Here is a 24,532-nt window from a genome sequence, read left to right on the forward strand (position 1 = left end):
TGGGTGCAGAGTTCTGCCATGTGGACCTCAGTGAAGCATCAGGCCTATATCATCTACTCTCCATGCCTCCCATTCTCCCCCGGCTTAGGATTGTTTATGGAGGCTCTTCTGGCATAACACTGTAGCACAGATGCAGCGTACGTTGACAGAAAGCGTTCTTCTGTCCATGTAGGAACACCACCTCCCTCAGTGATAATGATATCAACGGAAGTATTCTTCCATCAACATGGCTGTGTCTACACTGGTGGTTAGGTTGGCATAGCTATGTCACTCAAGGTGTGTGTTTTTTCAAGCTACAACTTTTAAGTGTAGACCAGGGATGGCCAACCTCTGGCTCCGAAGTTAATATACAGCTCCTTACCTAGGCACTGATTTCAGGGCTGGAATGATAGATGCTAACTTTCCAATGTTCTGGGGGGTGCTCGCTACTCAACCCCCTGCTCTGCCCCAACTCCACCCCTTCCCCAGAGCCTGCCATGCTCTCGCTCCTCCCCTCTCCCCCCATAGCCTGCTGTGAAACAGCTGATTGCAGTGGGTAGCGGGAGTAGGCACTGATTGGTGGGGGCTGCCGGTAGGTGGGAGGCGCTGGGGACTGGGAAGTGGATGAGGGCTGCTGATGTATTACTGTGGCTCTTTGGCAATGTAAATTGGTAAATTCTGCCTCCTTCTCAGGCTCAGGTTGGCCAGCCCTGGTACAGACCAAGCATCAGTAGAACTGAAAGTGATAAGGTGGTTATAAAACAGAAAAGCAATAGTTATAATAATTATTTATATTGTGATAGGCCCCCCAACCAATGTACTAAGCACTGTCCACACACACACAAAGGAAGAAAGTCCTTGCCTTAAAGAGTTTACAAATGAAGTAATCTTATATTTATCTGATTTTATTAAAACATAGTTCTGATTGCTATGGTAGCAAAGCACACAGAATACAAAAGATATAAATAAACCACCTTCAAATTATGGATCTCAAACTGCTACCTTGGCATTTTAGCTTGTGCATCTGCAGATACTATTTAATATATGTTAGATGCCATAATTAAGGCTGAGATGGCCATTCCTGACACTTGATGTAAACATTGTTTAAATTTTAGCACAGACTTTGTACAAAGCAAAATGATGGAACATCCACGGAAGATGCAACTGACAATGTATGTCATCTCATATGAATTAGAAATAGATTTTATATTGTGCTCATCAGAGAAATATCAAAACCCACATAAAAGTACAGCCTTTTACATAAAACCCTCAAAGGACAACTCTATAGTTAAAACTATTTTAACCTAACCCCCCCCCCCATTTTTACTGCACCGTTTCACCCATTTTTTTACCTACACTTAACAAAATCGAAAACCTAATTATAACAAATCAATGGGACAAAGACACAAGAGTAAGTTGAGTGGAGAGAGATCACAGCGCTTTGAAGCACCTCCTGCAGTTCCACTATACTATCTGGGACACAGTTCTGACCTTCAAGTAGAATAGTAAATTATCAGTAGTATTTTACACCCTACAAAATATGTAACAAAAAATGTAATAGAATGTCAGACAGCCAAACGGAGCAACATCATAGAGGGTGGATTCTACACATTTGCATGAAAATACCGTAAACCCCTTTTTACATTTGTAGGCTTGTCTACTTCAGGGATTTTTGCACAAATGTTGCAAGCTCTCTTTTTCCACTGGTGCAGTGAATCTATACAAGAGGGTTGCGCTGGTGTAGTACACCAATGCAAAAATCTATAAGGTAGACATTTCATAGGCTGGGACAGTGCCTGAGCCTGACTGCTCTTGATGCTGCTCTCAGTTCTGCTGCTGCTTATACCATGAGATTAACGCCCCCATGCCAAACCTCCAAACAGAAAGTGAAGGTTAGGGTTGGAAAATCACTATCCAACACTCGGATCCATGCAGGGGGGTATCCTTGCACTCTTTTTTTTGGTTAAAGGTGACCTACATTGGAAAAAGCAAATTGGGCCTGTGTACTTTGGTGCCTCTTTATGATGTACAGTATAAAGAAGGCCTGAACTTTTTTTTGTTTGTTGTTTGTTTGTTTGTTTAATTATAAAAGGGGTTTTTCCTGATAATTTTTTACCATTAGAATTTCAGTTCCTGTTTAGCCTGGCACACTAGTTAAGCAATGTCATGATAAGAGCCAAGAGAATGAAAGCAATGGAGGAGGAAAGGGATTTTAGTCAGACTTCAAAACTCTTCCTTTTGTTAACAACTATTTAACTGCAATGCCTAATGAACATTTAGGAAAGTGAATGTATTTGTTAAAATTCATCTCCCTTCACCCACTTCCCCTTCAATGAGACCTCCAATTGATTCTCCAGGAAAAACAGGGAAGACAATAGTTCAGATTCCTATGTACAGAACAAGTAAGAAAAAAAAGTCTTAAAAATGCAGGCCCTCTTTCTACACTTCAGAGAAACAAAGTTTTACAGATCACCTTTAACTAATCTCTCCCTAAGCCAATTTGAGGTTGCTATACCTAAAGTTTCAAGTCGCTTTGGTGATGAGATCAACACATTAGCTTGTCTGTATTTAACTTTTTTCTTGTAAAGTCAAATCTTGGACATTTTAAAAAGTTTTCTGTGAAAATAAAATTTGAATTTGAAATTGTGGGTCCACGGGCAGCCACTAGGGGGCAAAAACAAACTAAGTAACCATCATCTCCAGAACAACAAAGAAAACTGTAATCTAAAACAGTCTGCTGCTCTGGACAGTGTAGGTACAATTTTTTTGGTATGTTTTATCACCACTATTAAATGACAAAAAACACTGTCTTTTCTCTTAGTTCTCATTAGGGAGCTAGAGATGAAAAGGCTAATGTGGGGGTAATTGTATTTCATCATGCATGAGTTTATAACCCCAAGGAGTCGGTTTGTCTGTTGCAGCCAGTCACCATGATTCAGCGCACTTAGCACACATGGGAGTTGTTCGTTTACTCAGTCTCCATAGAGAGCACCATGGTTGTTACTAGTGCCAGCTTCAAAACCCAGTCACCTAAGCATAATCTCTTTTAGTATTTGTAATAGCAGCCACAAAAAAACACTGCAGATGACTATTAATACATTTTATGTGGGCAAAGTTAAGGCAAAACATTAGATTTGCTTAAAAAGGGAAGAAAGCACTTAGTGTGAAACTCTTCAGCACAAAATAAGCTTTTAATATAGATTTGTGTTTTAAAGTTCTGATCTTTTAGCAGTGCTGAATTAAAACACATTTTTCCCTTCTAATCAACTCACACATTTGCAACTGATTGTGTTAGTTCTTATTATGTATTCTTTGACTTATCTAGCAGGCATCACATTTATAGATAAGCACTTTTCATAAATTTTACACAAGTATTTCCTTACAAGATGAAGTGTTGACTCAACAATCCATCAGTCTCACCCCTAAAGATAACTCACTCACTTAAAAAAAAAATGTAGTGATGGAAAAAATAATGCCTGACCAATAAAAGCCTGGCAGTGTGATGTTACGTCATGTAGAATGATTTGATATAAGACCATATATTACTAGTTAACATTTTAATTATAATAGCAGGATATGACTAATTACATTTCCTATATTGGGGGATGGGGGTGGGAAATGGTTGACAGCATCCAGGACAGCAGCTGCTGAAAATGAAAAGTGTCAGGCCCAAATCCTTAAAGGTGTTTGGGTGCCTAACTCCCATTGATTTCAATGGGATTTAGGCATTTAAATACCAGTACCCAATGTGGCCCAATTCAGCAAGATACTTAAGCACAGGAGTATCTTAAAGTTAGGTACATGATGAAGGACCCAGTCCTGCCAAGACTTATGCATGTGCTTAATTTTACATACGGCAAGTAGTTCCATTCCAGTCTACTCACAGCGCATAAAGTTAAGCACATCCATTACTCCTTGCAGACTGACAGGAGCCTATGTATCTTTCTGAATCAGGGCTTGAATGCAGGAATTATACAACAGCATTAAAACATTTTATATTTCATGGCAGAAATTTTTACATTTACACAGGTGCACTTAATGTTACATATGGTGCACATAGACTGTGCACAGCTAGTTAAGTATGCTTTTATTCAAAGTGGTTAAGAGGCAATAGTCAGGCATTAGGTAGCTGCATTTTACACATTCCTGTCACCTCTGGCCAGATTTCCTTCCCCCTAAATGTTTGAGGCCTAAGTGATAAGCCTGATCTGCCTTACTTCAAGCATGGTAACTAGATTGATCTAATTTACACCCCACTTATACCCTACAGAGATGCTCTGGCTCTGCAGAATTTAAGTGCTCTGCAGGACCTAAGCATCAGCCTGCAGAGATTTGTAGCTCTGCAGAAATAGAGTGTCAGGCCTGTGGAGCTCTGCTCCTGAGTTCCTGATCTCCAAAGATGCTGAGCATTAGAGATACTTTTATAAAACTCCCTAGGAAAACAAATGCTTGAAACTTTATTAATACACTATTAATATTGCATCTGCCAGGGACAAACATGCAATTTTAATGATATAAACTAATATTCAGTCTTTCATTACCTTATCACATACAATTTTCAATATGCAAAAGTTAAGCAATGTTAACTCAGTCATATTGCACATACATAATATTTTCTGTTCAAATGTGAAGCTTAATAAATTTTATAACAAGCTGCAATACATAAGACATAACACTAATATATGGATAACTTTAACTATAAAATTAAGTGCTGTTTATGCTGAAAGTTTAAAAGTATGTCTTGTGGTCAGAGTTAAGGTTATTTTTGGAATGGGTAAAATGATTTTTTTCATATCAGTAATGTAGCTAATCAAATGTGTGAAGTGTAAGATTAATATTTATACAATTTACCCTAACTAGTCATTTTCATCCTTTTTATTCTCATTTCTATTGTGTAAAAATGGAATACCTACATATAATGAAGGAGCGAGCATCACTGAATATTTTTAGTCATTTTATACCAATGCCTATATAAAGATTTTAACAATATATTTTATGGCTCCTCAGTTCACATTAAAGATAAATAACTTGCATCCTTCTTAAATGTTCGAAGTTTAAATTACAATATTTGTGTTTCATAATTTGGATAAACATCATTATTCATTGTAGCAATCTTACCTGTAAGGTAACAAAGCTTTGTGGTGCCTACTTTTTTTTAAATAAAAGGAGCCCTGAAAACTAAAATAAAGATGTCATAAAACGACATGTCAGCACATAAAGTTTTCAAGCATACTGGGCTCTTTGTAGTTTATGTAGACTATTTTATGCATCAGGCTTGTCGCTGTCTGTAGAGAAAACTTAATGCACCAAGCCTATAGTTTTTATTTTTTTTTTACAGTGCAGGCTCTTAAGGTCCGTGATGGAGTAGCAGAGACGGCTGTCATCGCAGAGCCCTTGAGCTGGGCAGGAGTCCTCCAATTCATGAGAAGACACTTCCTAAGAGAAAAAACAGCAGCGAGAACTGTGGACTTAAGCCAGGAAGTCTGTAGTTCAGGTGATCTCAGTGTTGGGAAGTAGTTCAGTAGGATCTTGTCACAGACCCTACTCGACTGCTGAAAGTTTTATGCCTCTAGAGGTAAAGAGCACCTAACACGACGTGTTATGCACCTAAAGAATACACGAGAGGCCTGGTTTAGTAACCACATAATCAATGATACCCCTTAGCCATGGGGTGGGTACTGAAGAGGGGCCTAACTTGCACCAATTTAGTGTTCACTGGACATGCATGGTGCCAGGCATGTGCCAAGCAGGAGCAGAGGCTGCAAGAATAGCAACTGGCAGGGAGGGGCACGGGAAGGCAGCCGACTGCCCACTGTCCCACGCACCTCTCCCCTCCTCAGTTTAGCAGCACCTGCTAGAAGCAGACTAAGCAGCTGGTGAGGGCCCTGAGCAGCTCAACGGGGGAGGGCTATTCGCTATTTGAGTGTGGGTGGGTGGGGGGCAAATATTCCTGTGCAGGGCCCCCAGCGGGCTAGCGCCGCCTCTGCAGCTTAGCATGCTGCACCCGCAGGCCCGCTCAGGGACTGTCACCCCGCCGCAGCTCTGCCAGGCCCGGCCGCCGCAGCACTCAAGGCCGCCCAGGCAAGGAACCTGTGAGGCCCACGAGCCCAGGACCCGGCGGAAGAAGACGCAGCAAGCGGGGCGAGCCCGCGCCTGCGCTCATCCTCTCTAAGGCCCTCACTGACGCTAAACCTTGCGCACGCGCGTAACCCTACAACCGTGACCTCATCACCATGGCTCTGGTTCAGACCCTTCTCCCATCGTGCCACGCGCAGAAGACGACGGCGCCTCCCGTCTTGCGTACGCACGCACGCCAACGACCGCCAGCGTACGGGATCACGTGACTCCCAGCAGCCGACTTCTCGCTCTCCCCTCCCCCACCCACCGAAAACTGGGCCTGCACTGACATTCTCGTCTACGGCAACTACCATGGGCTAGTCCCGACAGAAGAAGTCGGGCCCCGGGGCGGTCGGGGAGCTCCGTCGAGCGGTCCAGGAATTTCTTCCTTCACCCTCAACCCACGGACGCTAAAGGCACCGCGTCACGTGATGGGAGAGAACGCGGGGAGAAGAAGAGATGGCCACTCCTCTGATGGGAGGGGCAGTGAGAACGAGTCAGGTGGTGCAGAGCGCGCGCCCAGCCGCGACGCGACATACTGGTGTCCCGTGGATGTGGCGCGCGGCGTCCGGCGGGAGGAGGGGCGCCAAGCGGTGAGGTCACGTGTTGCGGCGGCGCTGCCGCCGGCCCTAGGCCCCTCCTCCATGAGAGGGGAGGCAGGGCGGGCAAACATGGCGGCGGTGAGTTAGAAAGCGTCGGACGGCGGGGCTGGCGGCGGATACTTCCAGGAGCGGCCGTGGAGGGATCGAGAGCGAGTGAGTCCTGCCCTGCCTTCTTGCCCGACGCCGCGGGCGGGGGGGCTCCCCGGCCGCCTCAGGCGGTCCTTGCTCGACGGGGCTGCGGCAGTCGCGGGGATCCCCCCCTCAGCTCCCGGTCTGGGCAGCCACGCACCAAGCGGGGCCAGGCATTGTCCCACGGCCTCCCCCACTCTGGCCCCAGACAGTGCGGGTAGGAGGCCCTTGGCGAGAGCCACGCGGGGTGGGGAGCGGCCGGTGCATGGGCATTGTCTGGAGGTGGGGACTCGGTGGGCAGGGGGATGTCGATCGCCCGTGCAGCCCCTTCCTCTAAGCGTGACCCCCAACCCGAGCAGCCGGCCCCGCAGTGACTGCCTCCCCCAGAGTGTCCCCTTGCCGGCAGAGACGCTGCCCCCCCACGCCCCATACCCTTCTGAAGTCTTGTTGAGTGGAGGGCGCTAATCGCTGCAGCGTGGGGGGATGGGGGTTGGATAGGCGGTGTGGGGCCGGCTGACACGTTACACCTGCGGGGGTCACTGCCCCAAAAGAGAGCGAACTTTCCTGCCGTTGGCTGGTAGCACGTATCTGTACGGCGAAGTTTCAGCTCCTGGGTTTATTGAAATTGTCTTGTAGGATCCGGTGGATAACGGCAGAGAAAACTTGTGGCCCTTATAACGTGGCGGGGCGAGTCCCCCCCCTCCCCCCGTTTTCTGGTTGGTTAAGCAAAATCGCCTCATTATCTAATATTTCTAACCACTGTCGTTTGTGTCTACTTAATCGCTTGGTTAATTGTTGCAAATAGAGACTCCCTAGCGACGGGAGAAGACTAGCTTTAAAAGAGGTTTGGCCTTTGGTGCTTCACTGGCTTTAAATATTGTATTTGTAGAACCTCCTACGATCTCTGTAAACTTAATGCTGTTGTTAAGGGAATTCTTAAGGTGTTGGAGATCTGAAAACAGAAGTAGTTTATGGGACGCAATTACGCAGCCAATTCTAACCCAACCCGGAAGTTTATGTCCTGAACACGTGTTTGTGGGCAAGGTTAGGAGGCTGAGGGTCGCTGACCCTTTAGTGAGAGGAATCTGTTCGTTAACGTTTGTGTGAATAGCGAGCAAAGTGCTCAAGGGTCCCTGCAATCAACTGGGATCAGTGTTGGGATTGAATGCCACAAACAGTAACGATTAACGAATGAGCCTCAAGGTCCGGTTAACTCTGACAGCACACCACAAAGGTTGCTGGGGAGAGTAATCACTTAACAAGGAAATGCTCCTAAACTTTATTGAGAAGAGAGGCCTCGTCTTTTTCAGTCACTATGAATTTTTTTAAAAAAAGATGATATCCCAGCCTTTTTATTTGAGGGGGAGGTTAGGTCTGTTTAAAAGTTCTCTCTGAAATAGATACATTCTTAGCAGGTCATGTATGGTGTTTAAAGAATGGGCTAATCAGTTGAAGTGTAAAGCGATACAGTTTAAAATTATATGACAAATTTACAAATCTTATTTATTTTTCACTGTTTTTTAGGCTACTCATTGCATTTTATGTTGCTTAATAAGTTTCGCTTAGTTTTCATTAACTAATACAGTGGGACAGTATTTAAAGTTTTTATAGATGTTTAGACTTCAACAATTTTCATTTACTTTTTTTAAAAATGAAACTATTAAAGTTTCACAACTTTTTTTATTACTTCTAGATTTTTGGGGCTTGATCTGCCTGATGGAAATTGATGTATGTATACAATGGTGTATATTGTGTTATGATACAGTATTCGTATTGACAGGTTTCAGAGGTACACTACATGCTTAAAGGGCCATAAATTTACCTGAATCTAAAAATGACACTTCTGAAAAATGAAAATAGGATATATCTCCCCCACCTTCTTCCTTCCCACAATCTATCCCTTGTTTTCTAGAATAAGTTCTTTTCTCATCTGGTGCTAAAATGGCGTGAGAGATTGACAGTAACTGTAGGTGCTTGAGGAGGGTTCCAGGGGCAGACAGATAATTGAAAAGAACTGTCTTGCGTAACTCAGTCTATACTAGTACTGTCTTCTGGACTGAAGTAGAGAGAGGTTGGTGACCCCCAATACTTTATTGGAGAGACACTCATTCTCCAGAATCTTACTTTTCAAGGTGTTTTTTTGTTTTGTTTTGTTTGTTTTTTTCCAAGTATCTAGCTCTTAGGGAACAATTGTTATTGAGAACTGTGAACTGACTCATTCATTTCAATGGAGGTGCTAACTTAAATTCCCAATTACAATTTAAACATGGTCATGATGATAACTGCATGTAAGGAAAGAAAGGAGAGGGATGAAAATCTGCACAGTCTGAGGCACTAATTTCTTTTTGACTCAACAATTAAATGTTGCTTGGGAGGGGGACACCAATTTTTTCCCCCAATCCAGTGACACATCTGAGCTTCTCCTCCTCCATGGTTGGGGATTGCTTTTTTTTCTGGAAAGGTGGCTCCTCCCTGTGCTGGAGGCTGTCTGCAGGCTTGAGCAGACATTGCTGTATTAACTAAACTTGGGTTGCTTTCAGGATTTTCTTTGCAGCTATGATGACTATATTTTTTTAAATTGAAAACTTAGATTCTGATGTCATTGCACGACACTAAGAGCCAGAGTGCTAGGCGTGTGCCTATTTTTCCTTTGCCTTATTCCAGACTTGCCTGGGGATATCTGAACCCATTGCAGAGGAGCCAAGCCTAAGGAATCCATCAGATCTTGTATGGTGATGTTTTGAATATCTGCACAGTCTAATATGTGTGGCATCTCATTTTGGTTTCTGAAGGAGGCAGAGCTTGTGAGACCAGTGCTTTTTCCAGTTTGAGTTCTGTATGTCTTGTCGTCCTAGCAGAATCCTTGCTAATAATCTCGAGTAAATTTTACTGTGATCTTATTTTTTGACAAGGCATTTCAGATCACTTGGGGTAATGTAAGAAATTATCTCAGGACAGATTACTATGCCGTGTATGGTAATAATTGGAGGTGGAGAGGGAGAATGCTAATTGTTACAAATAGAGCCTCTCTAGTGATGGGAGAAGACTAGCTGGAAAAGATGTTTGGTCCTTGGTGCTTCACTGGCTTTAAATGTTCTTTTTATAGGACCTCCTTTCATCTCCGTAAGCTTAATGCTGTTGTTCAGGGAATTCTTAAGGTGTTGGAGGTCTGAAAACAAAAGTAGTTTATGGGACGCAATTACGCAGCCAATTCTAACCCAACCCGGAAGTTTATGTCCTGAACACGTGTTTGTGGGCAAGGTTAGGAGGCTGAGGGTCGCTGACCCTTTAGTGAGAGGAACCTGTTCGTTAATATTTGTGTGAATAATGAGCAAAGTGCTCAAGGGTCCTTGCGACCAACTGGGATCAATGTTGGGATTGAATGCCACAAACAGTAACGATTAACGAATGAGCCTCGAGGTCCAGTTCACTCTGACAGCACACCACAAAGGTTGCTAAGGAGAGTAATCACTTAACAAGGAAATGCTCTTAAACTTTGTTGAGAAGAGAGGCAGCACCTTTTTCAGTCACTATGAATTTTAAAAAAAAAAAGTATAAGATCCCAACCTTTTTATTTGAGGGGGACGTTACATCTGTTAAAAAGTTCTTTCTGAAGTAGATACATTCTTAGAAGGTCATGGATCCTGTTAAAGAATGGGCTAAGCTAGTGGTTTTCAAACTGCGGGTCGTGACCCAGTACTGGGTCACGGAATGTAAGGCAATGGGTCACGGCAGTTCTGGTGAGCACCACCGACCAGGCTGTTAAAAGTCCTGTCGGTGGTGCTGCCCGGCTAAGGCAGGCTAGTCCCCACCTGTTCTGATACCACACTGCTAACTGAGAGCTGCCTGAGGTTAGCCTGCACCCCAGCCCTGAGGCCCCCCCCAACCCAGAGCCCTCTCCTGCACTCTAAACCGCTCATCCCTGGCCCCACCCCAGAGCCAGCACCCCTGCACCCCAAACCTCTGCCCCAACCCTGAGCCCCTCCCACACCCTGAGCTCCTCATCCCCAGCTCTGTTGAGAAGCAGGCATCAACAATTATCTTCAACTGGGTTGCTAGGAAAAAAAAAGTTTGAAAACCACTGTGCTAATCAGTTGAAATGTAAAGGGAAACAGTTTAAAAGTATCTGACAAATTTACAAACCTGATTTATCTTTCACTGTTTTATTTAGGAAAAAGAAAAGGAGTACTTGTGACACCTTAGAGACTAACCAATTTATTTGAGCATGCATCCGATGAAGTGAGCTGTAGCTCATGAAAGCTTATGCTCAAATAAATTGGTTAGTCTCTAAGGTGCCACGAGTACTCCTTTTCTTTTTGCGAATACAGACTAACACGGCTGTTACTCTGAAACCTGTTTTATTTAGGCTGCTCGTTGCATTTTTATGTTGTGTATGGTTTATTGCATTTTTTTTTTTTGCAGTGTATGGTAGCAACTGGAGGTGGAGAGGGAAAATGTTTGCATGGAAGCTACAGCAAGGATTTTAGTGTTAAAGGGTGAGGAAAGGCTTTTAGCACTCTTGACAATAAGATGTGTTACCTTGGGTTTTTAGCATTCCACATGGTGTGAGACATTAGGTTCACAGGGGCTATGCCATAGGCATCAATTCTTTAAATATTAGCCAGTGGCTTGGAGGGTTTGGTGGAAGCCACTGCAGATTGACTGACTGTGGCAATTGCAAACACACAGTTAAATGCAATTTATGAATAGAGAAGTTCTAAAAATGTCATGGTATATTTAGTGTTGTGTGACCTGTAGGGGGGCTTTTTTTAAAACGGAAAATCTTTCTGGGCTTGAAGTTATTACCACCCTTCTTTCCTTTTGGGGAAAAAAGTAGGCTGGACATCTGTTTCTGAATATTTTAGATTTATGCTGCTGCTTTTGCACTTTCCACCAGGGCTAAAACAGGGAAGGTGCGAGACAAAGATTGGCAGGTTGGCACGGATACATGCCGTAATAAAAACGGTGTTGAGAATATTGGCAGTTGTGTTTTGTTCTTAAATCAGAAGCTTATTTTGCGTGATTTGAGAAGAAATGGGTTTATGTAATACATAATGTTAATGAAACCCTCTTTTACCTTGAAAAAATAGCTTTGTAGTGGCATCATACAAAATGTGTTCTGAGCCATTTTTGTACCATCTTTTTTGTTATGACAGTAACTTGGATTTTTCTTTCTGCTTTCTAGACAAAGTGAGTTGTACCATTGCTGTCAAGGTATCTATTAGTTGTATAACAATTTTTTGTTTTGTACTTCAGCTTTTTTTGTGACTCTTCTAACAGGTTGGGTCTTGTTGCTTAGTAGTATTGGGACAGTTTACAGATGACTTTAAAAAAAATTCAACAATGAGAATTTTAGGGAACAGCTTGTAATATTGTCAACTCTTTTTAAAGCAACTTTTGTGGGGATCTTGGAATGCAAGAAATAGCAGCTTTTGATAAAGTAACTTTTGCTTATGCTAACTAAAAAGCCTTATACTTTGAAAAAATTATGGAGTTGTATTTTGACTTGATTAGCTTAGTTTTAGGTTTGATTACCTGAATGTAAGAATATAAACAATAAGGTATTAAGATGTAGCTTTTTTTCTGATGTACTTCTGTTGTGTTTTTGGATTCTAAATTAAAGCAAAACTGAGTAGTTGAAACTTATATGTTGGGCTTAGTTATGTGGGTTAAGTTTCACAAAACATAAGATTAGCTATTATTTATTGAATGTTTTTAACTTCAGTGACCGTGTCAGGAGTTCAGTATTCCCCTAGTGTTTGCAACCAGAACACTATAGCTTTGTTCAGATTATTCAGAAACCAGATTCCTGAAACTAACTAGTCCAGAGTCATCCAAACTGAATGCTATGCAAGTAAACCGTTGCAGTTCTTTTATTTAATCTAAATTGTTAGCAATAGATATTTTTAAAGGGAATTTAAAAGTGGAGGGACTTATGTGAGGGAGAGTGGCAATTGGGATGTCTTCTGGAGATTATTGTGATCATACAGCTGGAGTGCTTAAATTATATAAGGGTGAGTATAAAACTAAACTTGGTTATTCTAGGACAGGGGTTCTCAAACTGGGGGTCGCGAGCTGTCAACCTCCACCCCAAACCTCGCTTTGCCTCCAGCATTTATAATGGTGTTAAATGTATAAAAAAGTGTTTTTAATTTATAAGGGGGGGTCGCGCTCAGAGGCTTGCTATGTGAAAGGGGTCACCTGTAAAAAAGTTTGAGAGCCACTGTTGTAGGAACATATGAATTGCTATACTAGTTCCAACTAGTGGTCATCCTTTGTAGACCCTGCAGTAGGCAGGTATGAGATAACTTGCCCCCACGGAAAGCTTCTTCCTACCCCTTTTAGTTGTTGGCTTATACTCAAGCATGAGTATTTATCTCTTGTTTGTTAATATTTATAACCCGGGATATTCTTAATATATACGCTAAACTTTTAAGTGTCTTGCTTTGAGTTCCACAGACTAATTGTCCATTTTGTAGGAAAGTCTTTTTTCACCCCAGTTTTGGATTTGTCCCATCTCTGTTCTCTAAATCACCCCTTATTGCTATATTATGGGAGAAGATAGATTGAAAACTTCTGTTCACCCCATTCATTGTTTTTGCATACTTTTATCATGCCCCCTCACTCAACTCCACTTTGATAGACAGTCCCAATCTTTTCCGTTGCCTTTCATGAGATTTTCCCTGTGCTTAATCATTCTAGTCACCTGTCTCTAAGCTTACTTTATTTCCGCCATCTCCTGATAGAGATGGGGTGACCAAAACTAAACACAGTATTCCAGGTGGGGACATTTTGTTGATTTGTAGAATTCCATTATGATTTCCTCATTTAGTCTCTCCCCATTCACCTTTACACTGTGTGCTCTTTTGGCCACATTGAGCAAAAGTCTTCATTGAGCTAGTAACAGTGATATGCAGGTTTCTTTACTGGGTTCTAAGTAAACTATCAATTCAGAAAAGCGTGTGCGTACTTCACATTGAAGGGAATAATCTGCATTACTTTGCATATGTCCACATAGAACTACTACTTCCACTATGAAGTTCTTTCTGAAGTTCCTGGAACTTCTCCAGTATTGACTAAACCATGTCTTCTGCAAATTTTGTTGCCTTGCTACTCCCACCCTTTTCCAGTTAATTTATAAATGTACTGATCACTGCCAGTTCCAGTCTGGAACCTTGTGGCATCCCACTGTTAACCTTTTCTCAGGATGACAATTAATCATTTTTTCCTACTTTGATTTTTGCCTTAATCCAGTTTCTCAACTGACTAGTTTTTTTAGTAGCCTCTTTTGGGGGATGGTCAAAGGCCTTATGAAAGTTTAAATTGTCACCTTTTTCTTTTATTTGTTTATTGACTTATTCAGATAATTCTAAAAGACTAGTGAGATGGTTTTTCTTTGAGGAAGCAGCAGTGCAACTAGATCTCCTCATCATGATGTTCTAGGTATCTTATATTTAATTCAACCAAGTACAGAAGTAAGGTCACTCTGAATGCCTTAAAGAAAAAAGAAATGCCTTAAAGAAAAAAGTACAATATTTGTTACCCTATAATACTTTGATATAATATCTGGCTTTAATGGGATTATATGTTTTACTGACAGTTAAATCTGGATGTGTCCTCTTCGATTTGGGGCTCTCTCTGTCCTCACATCTTGGCCGTGTCTAAGTCTTGTCTTTTTTTTCTGCATAACATCTCTAAGATGCAGCCTTTCATCTTCATCCCTACAATTAAAACTATCAAGTAAGCTCTCAGCTCGCATCTTGATTACTGACTGCAACATCCTTCTTTTTGGCTTTTACAATCCAATCCAGCGTCACCCCCTCTTCAGATTCCTCCACTGGCTTCTCTTTCTCGATCGTATCAAACATAAGCTACTTGTATTCACTTCCAAGGCCCAGAGCTGTAGCTCACGAAAGCTTATGCTCAAATAAATTGGTTAGTCTCTAAGGTGCCACAAGTACTCCTTTTCTTTTTACTTCCAAGGCCCGTCAGTCAGTCCCCATCCTACCTATTATCTCATTTGCTGTTGAGCTGTCAATGCCAGCTTCTGCTTGTCTACTTGTTATATTTTCAAACAAGCACATTCCTGTCTTCCCCCATGCTGCCCATTTGCTTGGGAAGTTTCCCTGTAAAAATCTACAAAGCCATCTCATTATGCAACTCCAAAACCCCCCAAAAGCTCTCCTTTGCCATGATGCTACAAAAAAAATTAACAGGCTGTTGGTGTGGTGAAATCACTGCCTGTCGTATTGACCAACATTTCCTCATTGTTTCCTTGTGCTCCCCCATATGTGTCCATCTGTTGTCTCTTGAGGGCCATCTTTTTGTTCTGTTTGTACAGCATCTAGCAGTGGGGTCCTTATCCTTGACTAGGGCTCCTAGACACTATGGTAATAGCTACTAACTTCATTCTTAAACTGATTTACTGAATTTACATTATCCGTTCCAGCATGTTTTTCTTTTGACACCTCAATCTTTGCCAGTACCTCTTCTGTTACTAGAAGAGAGCAGGTATCTCCTCAACAATGGGCAGTCTAGAACTAGGGAGCACAAGAATTTTGGATCTTTGAGCTTTGTTTGTTACCTGTTCTGGCAATTGTCAGCAGTGTAGGTGCTGTTAACCAAGTGTTGAACATATCTTAGCTATGAGTGCAGACAAGGATAAACTGCTTAGCATTGTTTTGAAAACTTTGGATAAAACCATGTTTCTGAAACAATGCTGAATGTTTTGTCCTTTTCTATGCTTACAGCTAAACAGAGTTCATCTACACAGAGTGCAGACACCTGTAGTCAACAGTGAGTAAACTCTAGGAATTCAAGCAAGGCTATACAGAAAAGTGAGTAACTGTAATGTTTGAGCAAAAACTGAGTCCCTTTGTGGAATAAAAGCGGATATTTGTATTATGATTTGTAATAACTGGGCTTCCCCTCTCCCCCAAAAACATGGAATATTTGACTTCTTAATTTACTCCAGGACAGTATTAAAACTTAATTTTAACAGGTTTCAGAGTAACAGCCGTGTTAGTCTGTATTCGGAAAAAGAAAAGGAGTATTTGTGGCACCTTAGAGACTAACCAATTTATTTGAGCATAAGCTTTTGTGAGTGATGAAGTGAGCTGTAGCTCACGAAAGCTTATGCTCAAATAAATTGGTTAGTCTCTAAGGTGCCACAAGTACTCCTTTTCTTTTTAATTTTAACAGCTATCCTATACATGAAAAGCCCATGGCCTACCTTTTGCTCTGAGTGTCCCAATGCTGACTTAATACATTAAATACAGCAGTTGACCATCTATCCTGCTCACTATGTGAAAAATTATCTCAAATTCATTTATGGTACAAAAACTAAAAGATTTTTAGTTTAATATAAAACAAGTATTTCTAGAACTACTTAATTTTAACTGACTTTTCCTAAATTCTTGTCTCATTAAGCAGGTACAGAATTGTTATAGGCTAAACAAACCAATTATTTTTAACTACTAGCTAAGTACTTCTCCCTGCTTAGGCAATGTGCTTTAGGGGCTGTTCTTAAAGGGATACAACATAAATGGCACTTCCATCTCACCACTTTTGCCTACTAGTATTACTTGAAACTCCTACAATTACCAAGACAAAGGCTAGAAGAAAGCTTTTTAAACTTTGTTTACTTTATGCATTTGATAGCATCTTGTGAATAGTTAGGTTTTCATTGGATCCCCTGTTTATGTAGATCTTGTACGTAAGTGAGAAATATTTTTTAATTTTGAAAAATTGAGCACAAAACCACAGGCATTGTCAAGAGACTCTGGGCACATTTAGATCCTGAAACTTGTTTTATGAAAGTGACTGACTAATTTGACTGTGCCCTTAGAAATCAGATAAAGAAATATAAAATGCTAAAGGTTTTGCAGGATAAACAATGATTACAATTGTAACTTGTGGTCTTATTTATTTTTGTTTTAGAGATGGTGGAGCCAGGACAAGATCTGTTGCTTGCTGCTTTGAGTGAGAGTGGAATCAGTCCAAATGATCTATTTGATATTGACCCTGCGGACATGGGCCTTGCAACCCCAGCACCAGCGCCAGCTGTTCAGCAGGTTAAAAATGAGAGCTTTTTAAAATTAACCAATATTGCATAATATAGAATCATAGACTTTTTTTGTTAACGGTTGTGAAAGAATGGAGTTGTTGTATGTTTTCATTGCTATGCTGGGCTTGTGTATGGAAAAAATTGAGATGGTAATCACCTGTCTTAAATATGTATTTTAGAAATCAAAATTATGTACGTTATTGACTGAACTTGTATTAATATGAGTTATATATACTTTCTAGGGCCACAATGTCATGTATCCACACATAGAACTTCCATTGATATGTCTTGGGTGGCTTTTCTCTCCTTCGAAGCAAGAGAGAGAATTGATTTAATCTCTAGGACAGCTTACACACCCCAAGAATGGAACACATTTTTGGACATGGACCAGAAAACAATAGACTGTCAACAGAAATGAAATTGCAAAACTCGCTCAGTTTTCGCAGCCGTTAACTGGAAAGGCTTTATGCTTGAATCAATTTTGGGGGCAAAGTCAATGGCTTGGTGTGCTACCATCTTGATTTCTAATGAAACCAGGATTATTAACAGGCAAAGTTGGTCATTAGTTTTAAAATGGGGGGGCGGGGATAGTAGTAAAGGTTTTCATTCTTTTTTTCCTACTAAAACTAGTACCTGATCGTGCTTGCTTTCTTTCTCTCTAGTCAGTGCCACTTAGTGCATTAGAACTAGGCTTGGAGACTGAGGCAACAGTTGCTGTTAAACAAGAACCAGAGACTGTATCTACTCCAGCACTATTAAATGTCAGGGTAAGAGCTGACATGTTTAGAGTTTTGTATGTGTAAAATAGTGAAGTGAAAAAGTGAGGAAGGCCTAAAAATTGTTGGCTCTTAGCCATCCCTTCAGTATAGTTTGTAATACAGATAAAAATTCTTTCCCTGCTTTTTCAGTAACACTCACTTTTGAAGGGTTGGCCTGATGTGTAAGAGATGCCATGTGTTAGATCAAGCCAGATTTAAAGGGAAAAATTGTTTAAGGAAGAGCCCAGTTTCATTTCTTATGAGTACATTTAGAATAAGGATGCCATTAAACCTGATGCTTTTAGGTACCATATATTATCCTAAATTGGGAGACTGAGAATTCTGGATGTATTATGCGGAATATCAGTTAACATAGAAGTTATGAACAAGATAATCTTTATCTTTCTAAAGATAACATAAAGTAGAAGTAGATCAATATCTTGAGGGTAGGGTTATCAAAGAATCTCCACAGAAAAAGGAGTTCTAAAATAGACATTAGTTGATTTATAAACTAATGGTAAAACCATGTTGTGCAGTGTGTAAGATTTCTTTACAACCCAAGCTTCTCCACACAGCGGATGTACTTTGTGTCTGAACGGTGAAATCCTTTTTTCTTACCTGTTCTTTCCTCTTCTCTTTGGAAAAAAAACCTGTGAATCTGGATCCTCCCATGAAGCAACACTCATGCATTTTGGAAGAAGCTTCTTTCTCAGGCTTCCACATCCTGAGATAAAATGGCATTCTGTCATCAGTTGGTTGTGCTATGGAAAGATAATATTGACAGTCCACCAACTTAAGAACAAAAAAACCCCTCACACTGCTTAAATTGATACCTCCTGTCCTCTAGCTGAAAGGCATATAACAGAAGTTTTGCTTTCCGAGTATTGTCACTTTTGAGAATCATCATGATATTTCCAAAACAGGAAAATCTCACATTTTTGTTTTTCTTTTCTAGCAGCCACCATCAACCACAACCTTTGTGCTGAATCAAATAAATCAGCTTCCAACTTTGGGGACTACAATAGTAATGACAAAAACCACACCTGTGACAACTACTAGGCAGACCATCACTGTAGCAAAAATCATTCAGACCAGCACAACGACTCGACCATCGGTTGCAGCACCAGCAGTACGCAATGCCTTGACCACTGCACCTTCAAAGGACCAGGTCCAGCTGAAAGATCTGCTCAAAAACAATAGTCTTAATGAACTAATGAAATTGAAGCCACCTCCGAACATTGCCCAGCCAGTTGCAACAGCAGCTAGTAAGTGGTTCTTTCCCCTTCATCATGTGCATTTTGTTTCAGAAATGTGATACTGAAATAATCTAATAAAGAGATCTTGGTGGTGGTCTTTTTGGCTCTCCGTGGAGTAAGAGAATAGAATAGCACAGTAACATTAAAATTGAGCCTAGAAAACCTGGCATATGTTGGACTCCATACTTTATTTTTGGAATGTTGAGAAGTTGGAAGCGGCACAAAATGACTGAATTTTTAAAAACTCAAGAACCCTTTGATATGTCCTTTTAAGAATTGAGACAAACTGAAGATAAATTTTTAAATAGGAAGCTGGTAAATGACTGACGTTAGTAATGTTTTGTATATAGCAATTTGTTAATCTTGTTGAAGTTGCATTATTTGAACCTATGCCATTGTCTAATCTCGTGTGTGCACGCGTGCTAGGGGAGTATTGTCCTTAAATGATAGTCACAACCCTTTCTCTCTCCTTCCCAAAAAGAATTTTAGAGCAAGCTAGTATTTTTGACTTCTAGCCATGTTTCTCTAAAGCATCCATTGGGGAGGGAATAAACAGAAATCTGTGCACTTAAAAAAAACAAAACAAAAAAAAAACCCTCTTTTGTGTTGTAATGTTAAAATCTATTGTGGGTGGTGGCTAATCTTTTTATAGACAATTTAGTGCTTCTCCAATACTCCATATTTAGGGGGAAATTGTTACAGGAATAGTTAAATGGTAAGTTACAAATATTGGGAGATCTAATATGTATAAACATCTGAGATCCTGTGGCAGGATCAAGCCCAGAAACTTAGCTACCAGCTTCACCTTAAATATAGTTGATGCGGTACTGCGGAAGTTTTTGCAAGTCGTGTGTGTGTGTGTGTACGCACGCACCCACCCCCTACCCCCACATAGAAGACTTGCAAAAACCATTTATAATTAGTTTACTTTAAGCAGCACTTTGGGTATAGATAGTTTCACAGTTTTCTTTCACTATGTAGAGAACTTTCCCTATTGTGTTGATCTTTCCATACAGGCAGATAAGGACTTAAAAAATAAAGAAACTCCTGACATGTGGTACCTGAAATTTTAACTTTCAAGTTCACAATGCACCCCTTTAAACATTAACATGGAATCAGAGGGAGAATTTTTGTTGCCTTAGCGTAATGATTATGTGCCTAGTCTTTTTACAGGGCATGTCATTGTCTCCAATATAGTAGTAACTTCTTGATGTATTTTGTCAGTTGCTGAAGTAGAGTTGAGTCCAATATAACTTTCAGTAGCTTGAGAATTTCTTTATTTTTTAAAAAAATAAACAAGTAGGATATAGTATAGATGAGGCTGGCTGTGAAGACTAGAACAGGAACACAGTCGCATGTCCCATCTTTGTTCCAACTGTTTTCCCAGTCTCCACCAAGATTATAGGTGACTAAAACTAGCTAAAGGTTGAGGTGCTTAATCCGGAAAAACAAGTCAGTGATGCTATAAAGCTTTAACTCCGTTCCCTTATCTCATTTGTGCTTAATGGAAGGCTGTATACCTGATGGAAGATATTATGGAATATCTGGATGATATTCCAAATTCGGGAAGGTGACATTGGTTTTGTAACACACAACTGCTGAACGTATAATTCAGCTGTCCTATGAAAGGGAAGGTTTTTTTTTAAACAGCCCAGGGTCTACAGAAAGCAGACTCTTTTTTTTCTCTTCCCTGATGACATCTTTGCAGAAACGCTTAATAGAACTTGGAAGAATGACGCTTTACAACAGAGCATTTAAATGCTGTCTTAGTATATAATATATAATTTTTAGCTTTTTGTATTTTTATTTAACTCTTCTTACAAAAGTAACCTCTGCAAGTCTTACATTTAACTTATACTTTTGCTTTCACATACTGGAAGCTTGAAAGATAGCTCCTTAACTAAAACATTCACTGTATCCATCCTTGTATAACTATTTGTCTTAGATCTGTACTGTGAGTCTCATCACCATTAAATTCTAAAGGGAGGAAAGTGAACAAATGTCTTGTTGTCCATTTGTAGCATTTAAAACAATTCAGTCCAACATGTTAACTTTCTTGCAGAAATAATTGTAGTGTCTCCAAAGGTGGTAAACGCCACCAAACCAGGTAAGATCACATCTCTCGATAAAACTGGGTTTGTGGTTTCCTATTAAACTGCCTTAGCTCTCACTATTAAATGGCCTATATAGGGATTTGGTGAAGGTGTCTTCTCTTTAAGTTACATTTAATAGACTCACGCATCTCTCTCAGATACGATGGTACTGGTTAAACTAAAGATTTAAGTACATGTGGCTCCCTCAGAAGGAGGCAACAGGACTAATTTCAGGCACATTCAGAGTTCTATAGATAAATATATTTGGCTATTGTTCTTGAGGAAGTCAGTGTACTATCAAAGATTTCAGATCTTCATTTCCAGCTACCTTGACTGTGTGATGTGTAAATCAATACAACAGAGAAAATGTAAGGAAAATTATTAATTTCTGTAAAATGTAATTTTTCTTGTAGCTGATCTAAGCAATGGTGCTGTAAAGAAGGAGGCATCTACAAAAGAAGTAACAAGAATATGGGTAAATGATGTAAAAATGAGAAGTTATTCACCTACTATGGTGAGTAGTAAGAATGAATGGATATAGTTTCTTAAATGAGTTTTATATATAAATGGTCCCAACTGTCTTTATCTAGTTTCAGCAGTTGCTCCTGTAAGTTTCCTAGGTTTCCATAACCACTTAGCACATCTGATTCTGAAGGAGAATTTTCCCTGGCTGCTGTAGTTGTGGAGTGGTTGGTCCAGGCAGACCATATCTCCAGAGCAGTTTCCATGTGAGCTAGGGTGGGAGTCATATGAAGGTCAGGCATCTTTCACAAGAACCCACTGTGCATGCTGATGGGTAATCCTACCTGACCGAAGCTGATGTGCAGCTCTCTCACTCTGCTTTTGGAAACTTCCTCTGTATAAATTTCCCTTCCATGCAGCCAGATACACAGCTCCCCACAGTTTGGGGCTTTTAATGTTTCTGCAGCAAATTGGACCAGCCTTGGGTTGTATGACCATAAGACTCCGTTTCTTCTCCCATTGATATGCTAGGTGTTTAGTGAATAACTAGCACTGATACCATTGTACTTCAATGGGAACTAGATTCAAATGAGTCTAGTGTGTGATCTCCAGTATGGCACCTGGAAGCTGTCTAGATCTTTAATATTAAAAGAGCTATCTGATGCGGAAGGGTTTTGTCTTCTGGGATGGAGGATGTTTCTTTTCTGCTTTTAAAAAAAAAAAGTGCTTCAGGTATCTGTTGTATAGTAGCCTAGGCCACGGGATGATAATGGGCTATTGTCATCTCTTGGTGAGTAATATTGGGTACCACAGTGGTGGGTGCATTACATATGCATACTGTCCAATACTTCAAAGTCATTTGAATCTTTAACCAATGGAAATCTGCAACAGATTTCACAGAAATATTTACTTGAAGGTCTTTTCCTTTCTAAGTTACTTTACAGGTGTGTATGTTGAGATACACTCTCAAATGCACGTCTGTGAACCTACATTTAATCCGTGGCACACTGACTGACTGCAGTAAAATAAAATTGTACTCCTTTTTAGCACCCCTTTATCTAAACATGAGTTATGTCCCCTGTGTGTCCCTGGTTATGTAGACTTATGCCCTGAAGTTTTGAATTCATGGCAAGGCAAACAAATAGCTTCCCATTGGTTCTCATTACATTTGGATAATTGAAGTTCAATTAAAATTTATACCAACTGGTACATAAAGTCAGCTTTAAAAACTTTATAAAACAGTTGGTCCACTGGCTTAGTTGCAGTGCTCACGCTACTTTGCAGATTTTAATTTTTTTGGCTCACATTTCCTATGCTAGTATCATTTAACTCACTTTCCAGTGATACTGGCATCCAGTGGAATGCCACTGTCTGTGAAGGGAGTCCCTACAAAAAGAATATGGCTGTTGAAGCCTTCTGGAATCTTGTAATTGATGTTCCTATTGCTCTCTGGTTCAGGTAATGCACTATTATGAAAACACTACTAATGTCAATGTCTGTATTCTAGCTTCCACTCAATGTTCCTGTACACTTCTAGGATGTTGAACATCAGCAATATATTATTTGACTAATGCAGATATATTTGTATTGTAGAAAGTGCCAGTAATAAAAGAGGAAGAGGAACCTGAGGAGGAGGATGAAGAAGAAATGGGTCATGCAGAGACATATGCAGAGTATATGCCAATAAAATGTATGACTCTCTGGTTGCATCCAAAAACTGAAGCTTTTTAAATGGTTTAGTGCCCAAATTCCTAACAGAATATGTAGAGAGAGAATAGTAATGCTTTATAATGCATCAAAATTAAATAACTAAAAGGGGACCAGATTTTGCTCTTTGTGGAGAAAATTGCCTTCTCCTGCAACGGTCAACTTTTGAAAGAGGCTAAGATATTTGAACTTGGCCTTGGACAGGTCTGATACTTTTTTGGTTTAACTTTCTGTCAGTAGTTCATGAACAATGGTAAGTTTTTACAGTAACATAGTTGGTAAGCCAAAACTTTGGCTTGCCCATGGTCTTTAGAATTGTGTCCATCTATGCACATAATTTTAAAATAAACAGTTGTTCCTGACTGCTCAGGCCTGAACTGTTGTCTTCATATTAGGGGGCTTCGTCTTATTGGCCAAGTACAGCATTTCAGTAACTTGATTACTGAGCAGTCACTAGCCTCAATCTAAGCATGGCTGGGGAAGTGTTTACGTGTATGTAATTTAAGTGCGTGGTCAAATTTGGCCCTAAATTTTATTTTTTTTAGCAGCTGTTATAGAACCAAAGATTAGTAAAAGTATTTCCACAGTTTATCTTATTTCAGAAATAAATTATCTTTAAAACAAATGAACATTACTCTGCAGATGTATACTTAAACTTTGCAGCACTAAGAATATGGAAGTAACTGACTTAATTGATTTGTTTCACTGTCCAATCTGACATGTAAATAGAACATAAATAACGACATTAAATTGCTAAAAATTTAACTTTTAATAGCTCATGGTGTTCCTAACAGGTTTAAAAAAAATTACAGCATGATTTTAAGCAGTGTTTGAATCCCTTGGTTCATACTGCATACAAATATAGATCTGTTGAAGGCAGACCCCCACTAAAATGTTCATACTTTTAAGGGCAAAAGTTACCAATAAGATTGTCTCTGTAGAACTCCAAGATACACAAGCAATAGAATTTCACCACATGTTGTAACTTTAAAACTGATAGTTCTTTTCCATATGCGTCCAAAAAATGTTTTGCTTTCCACTGTCACTTCATCCTGGTTGCCTTTTATTTTTCCACAGCAGGATGTGGCACCAATTTCCTCCCCTGGTCTTACCAAAAAAGTAAACTTTATCCTTTTCAGCAGCACTGTAGTAACCCACTGCTCCTAAGGCTTCTCCTTTTATTCTTGCTTTCACTGCTGCTTTCAGTTGAAGAGTTCGCTCATTGGAATAAAAAGATTTAAGAGCTACACCCATTATGGTCAGTGTGTTGGAAAGACATATGACACTTTTTCTGAGCAGTTAATGTAAAATTGCACTCCTAAGTGTATTACCTTACTGAAACGTATGTAACAGATTTTGTGGG

At 40.3% G+C, this 24,532-nt stretch overlaps 1 protein-coding gene and 1 long non-coding RNA gene across 11 annotated transcripts in view; one reads left to right on the forward strand and one right to left on the reverse strand.

The window, feature by feature from the left end:
* Window positions 1-868: 868 nt before the first annotated feature.
* On the reverse strand, window positions 869-6,661 carry LOC125622729 (uncharacterized). 2 transcript variants are annotated; one of them, XR_007352784.2, is made up of 2 exons: window positions 6,387-6,661; window positions 869-5,586 (listed from the first exon to the last, which is right to left on the reverse strand). It is a non-coding gene; the product is annotated as an uncharacterized LOC125622729 (long non-coding RNA). The 2 variants fall into 2 exon arrangements; XR_007352785.2 differs by having other exon boundaries at window positions 6,408-6,659.
* Window positions 6,662-6,664: 3 nt separating this feature from the next.
* SBNO1 (strawberry notch homolog 1) overlaps window positions 6,665-24,532 on the forward strand; it is a 43,286-nt gene continuing 25,418 nt past the window's right edge. Inside the window, exons 1-8 of one of the 9 annotated variants that reach the window (XM_075120037.1) lie at window positions 6,665-6,851; window positions 9,492-9,554; window positions 11,250-11,323; window positions 16,767-16,900; window positions 17,556-17,660; window positions 18,607-18,916; window positions 21,414-21,514; window positions 23,056-23,152. In XM_075120037.1, the coding sequence (XP_074976138.1) occupies window positions 11,290-11,323; window positions 16,767-16,900; window positions 17,556-17,660; window positions 18,607-18,916; window positions 21,414-21,514; window positions 23,056-23,152 (781 nt within the window). In that variant the 5' untranslated portion in view covers window positions 6,665-6,851; window positions 9,492-9,554; window positions 11,250-11,289. Of the gene's footprint in view, window positions 6,852-9,491; window positions 9,555-11,249; window positions 11,324-12,022; window positions 12,042-15,577; window positions 15,665-16,766; window positions 16,901-17,555; window positions 17,661-18,606; window positions 18,917-21,413; window positions 21,515-23,055; window positions 23,153-24,532 lie in introns of those variants that run through there. The other 8 variants (XM_048820987.2, XM_048820984.2, XM_048820986.2 and 5 more) reach the window with 8 other exon arrangements.

This window comes from Caretta caretta, chromosome 15 (genome assembly GCF_965140235.1).
Source record: "Caretta caretta isolate rCarCar2 chromosome 15, rCarCar1.hap1, whole genome shotgun sequence".
NCBI lineage: Eukaryota > Metazoa > Chordata > Testudines > Cheloniidae > Caretta > Caretta caretta.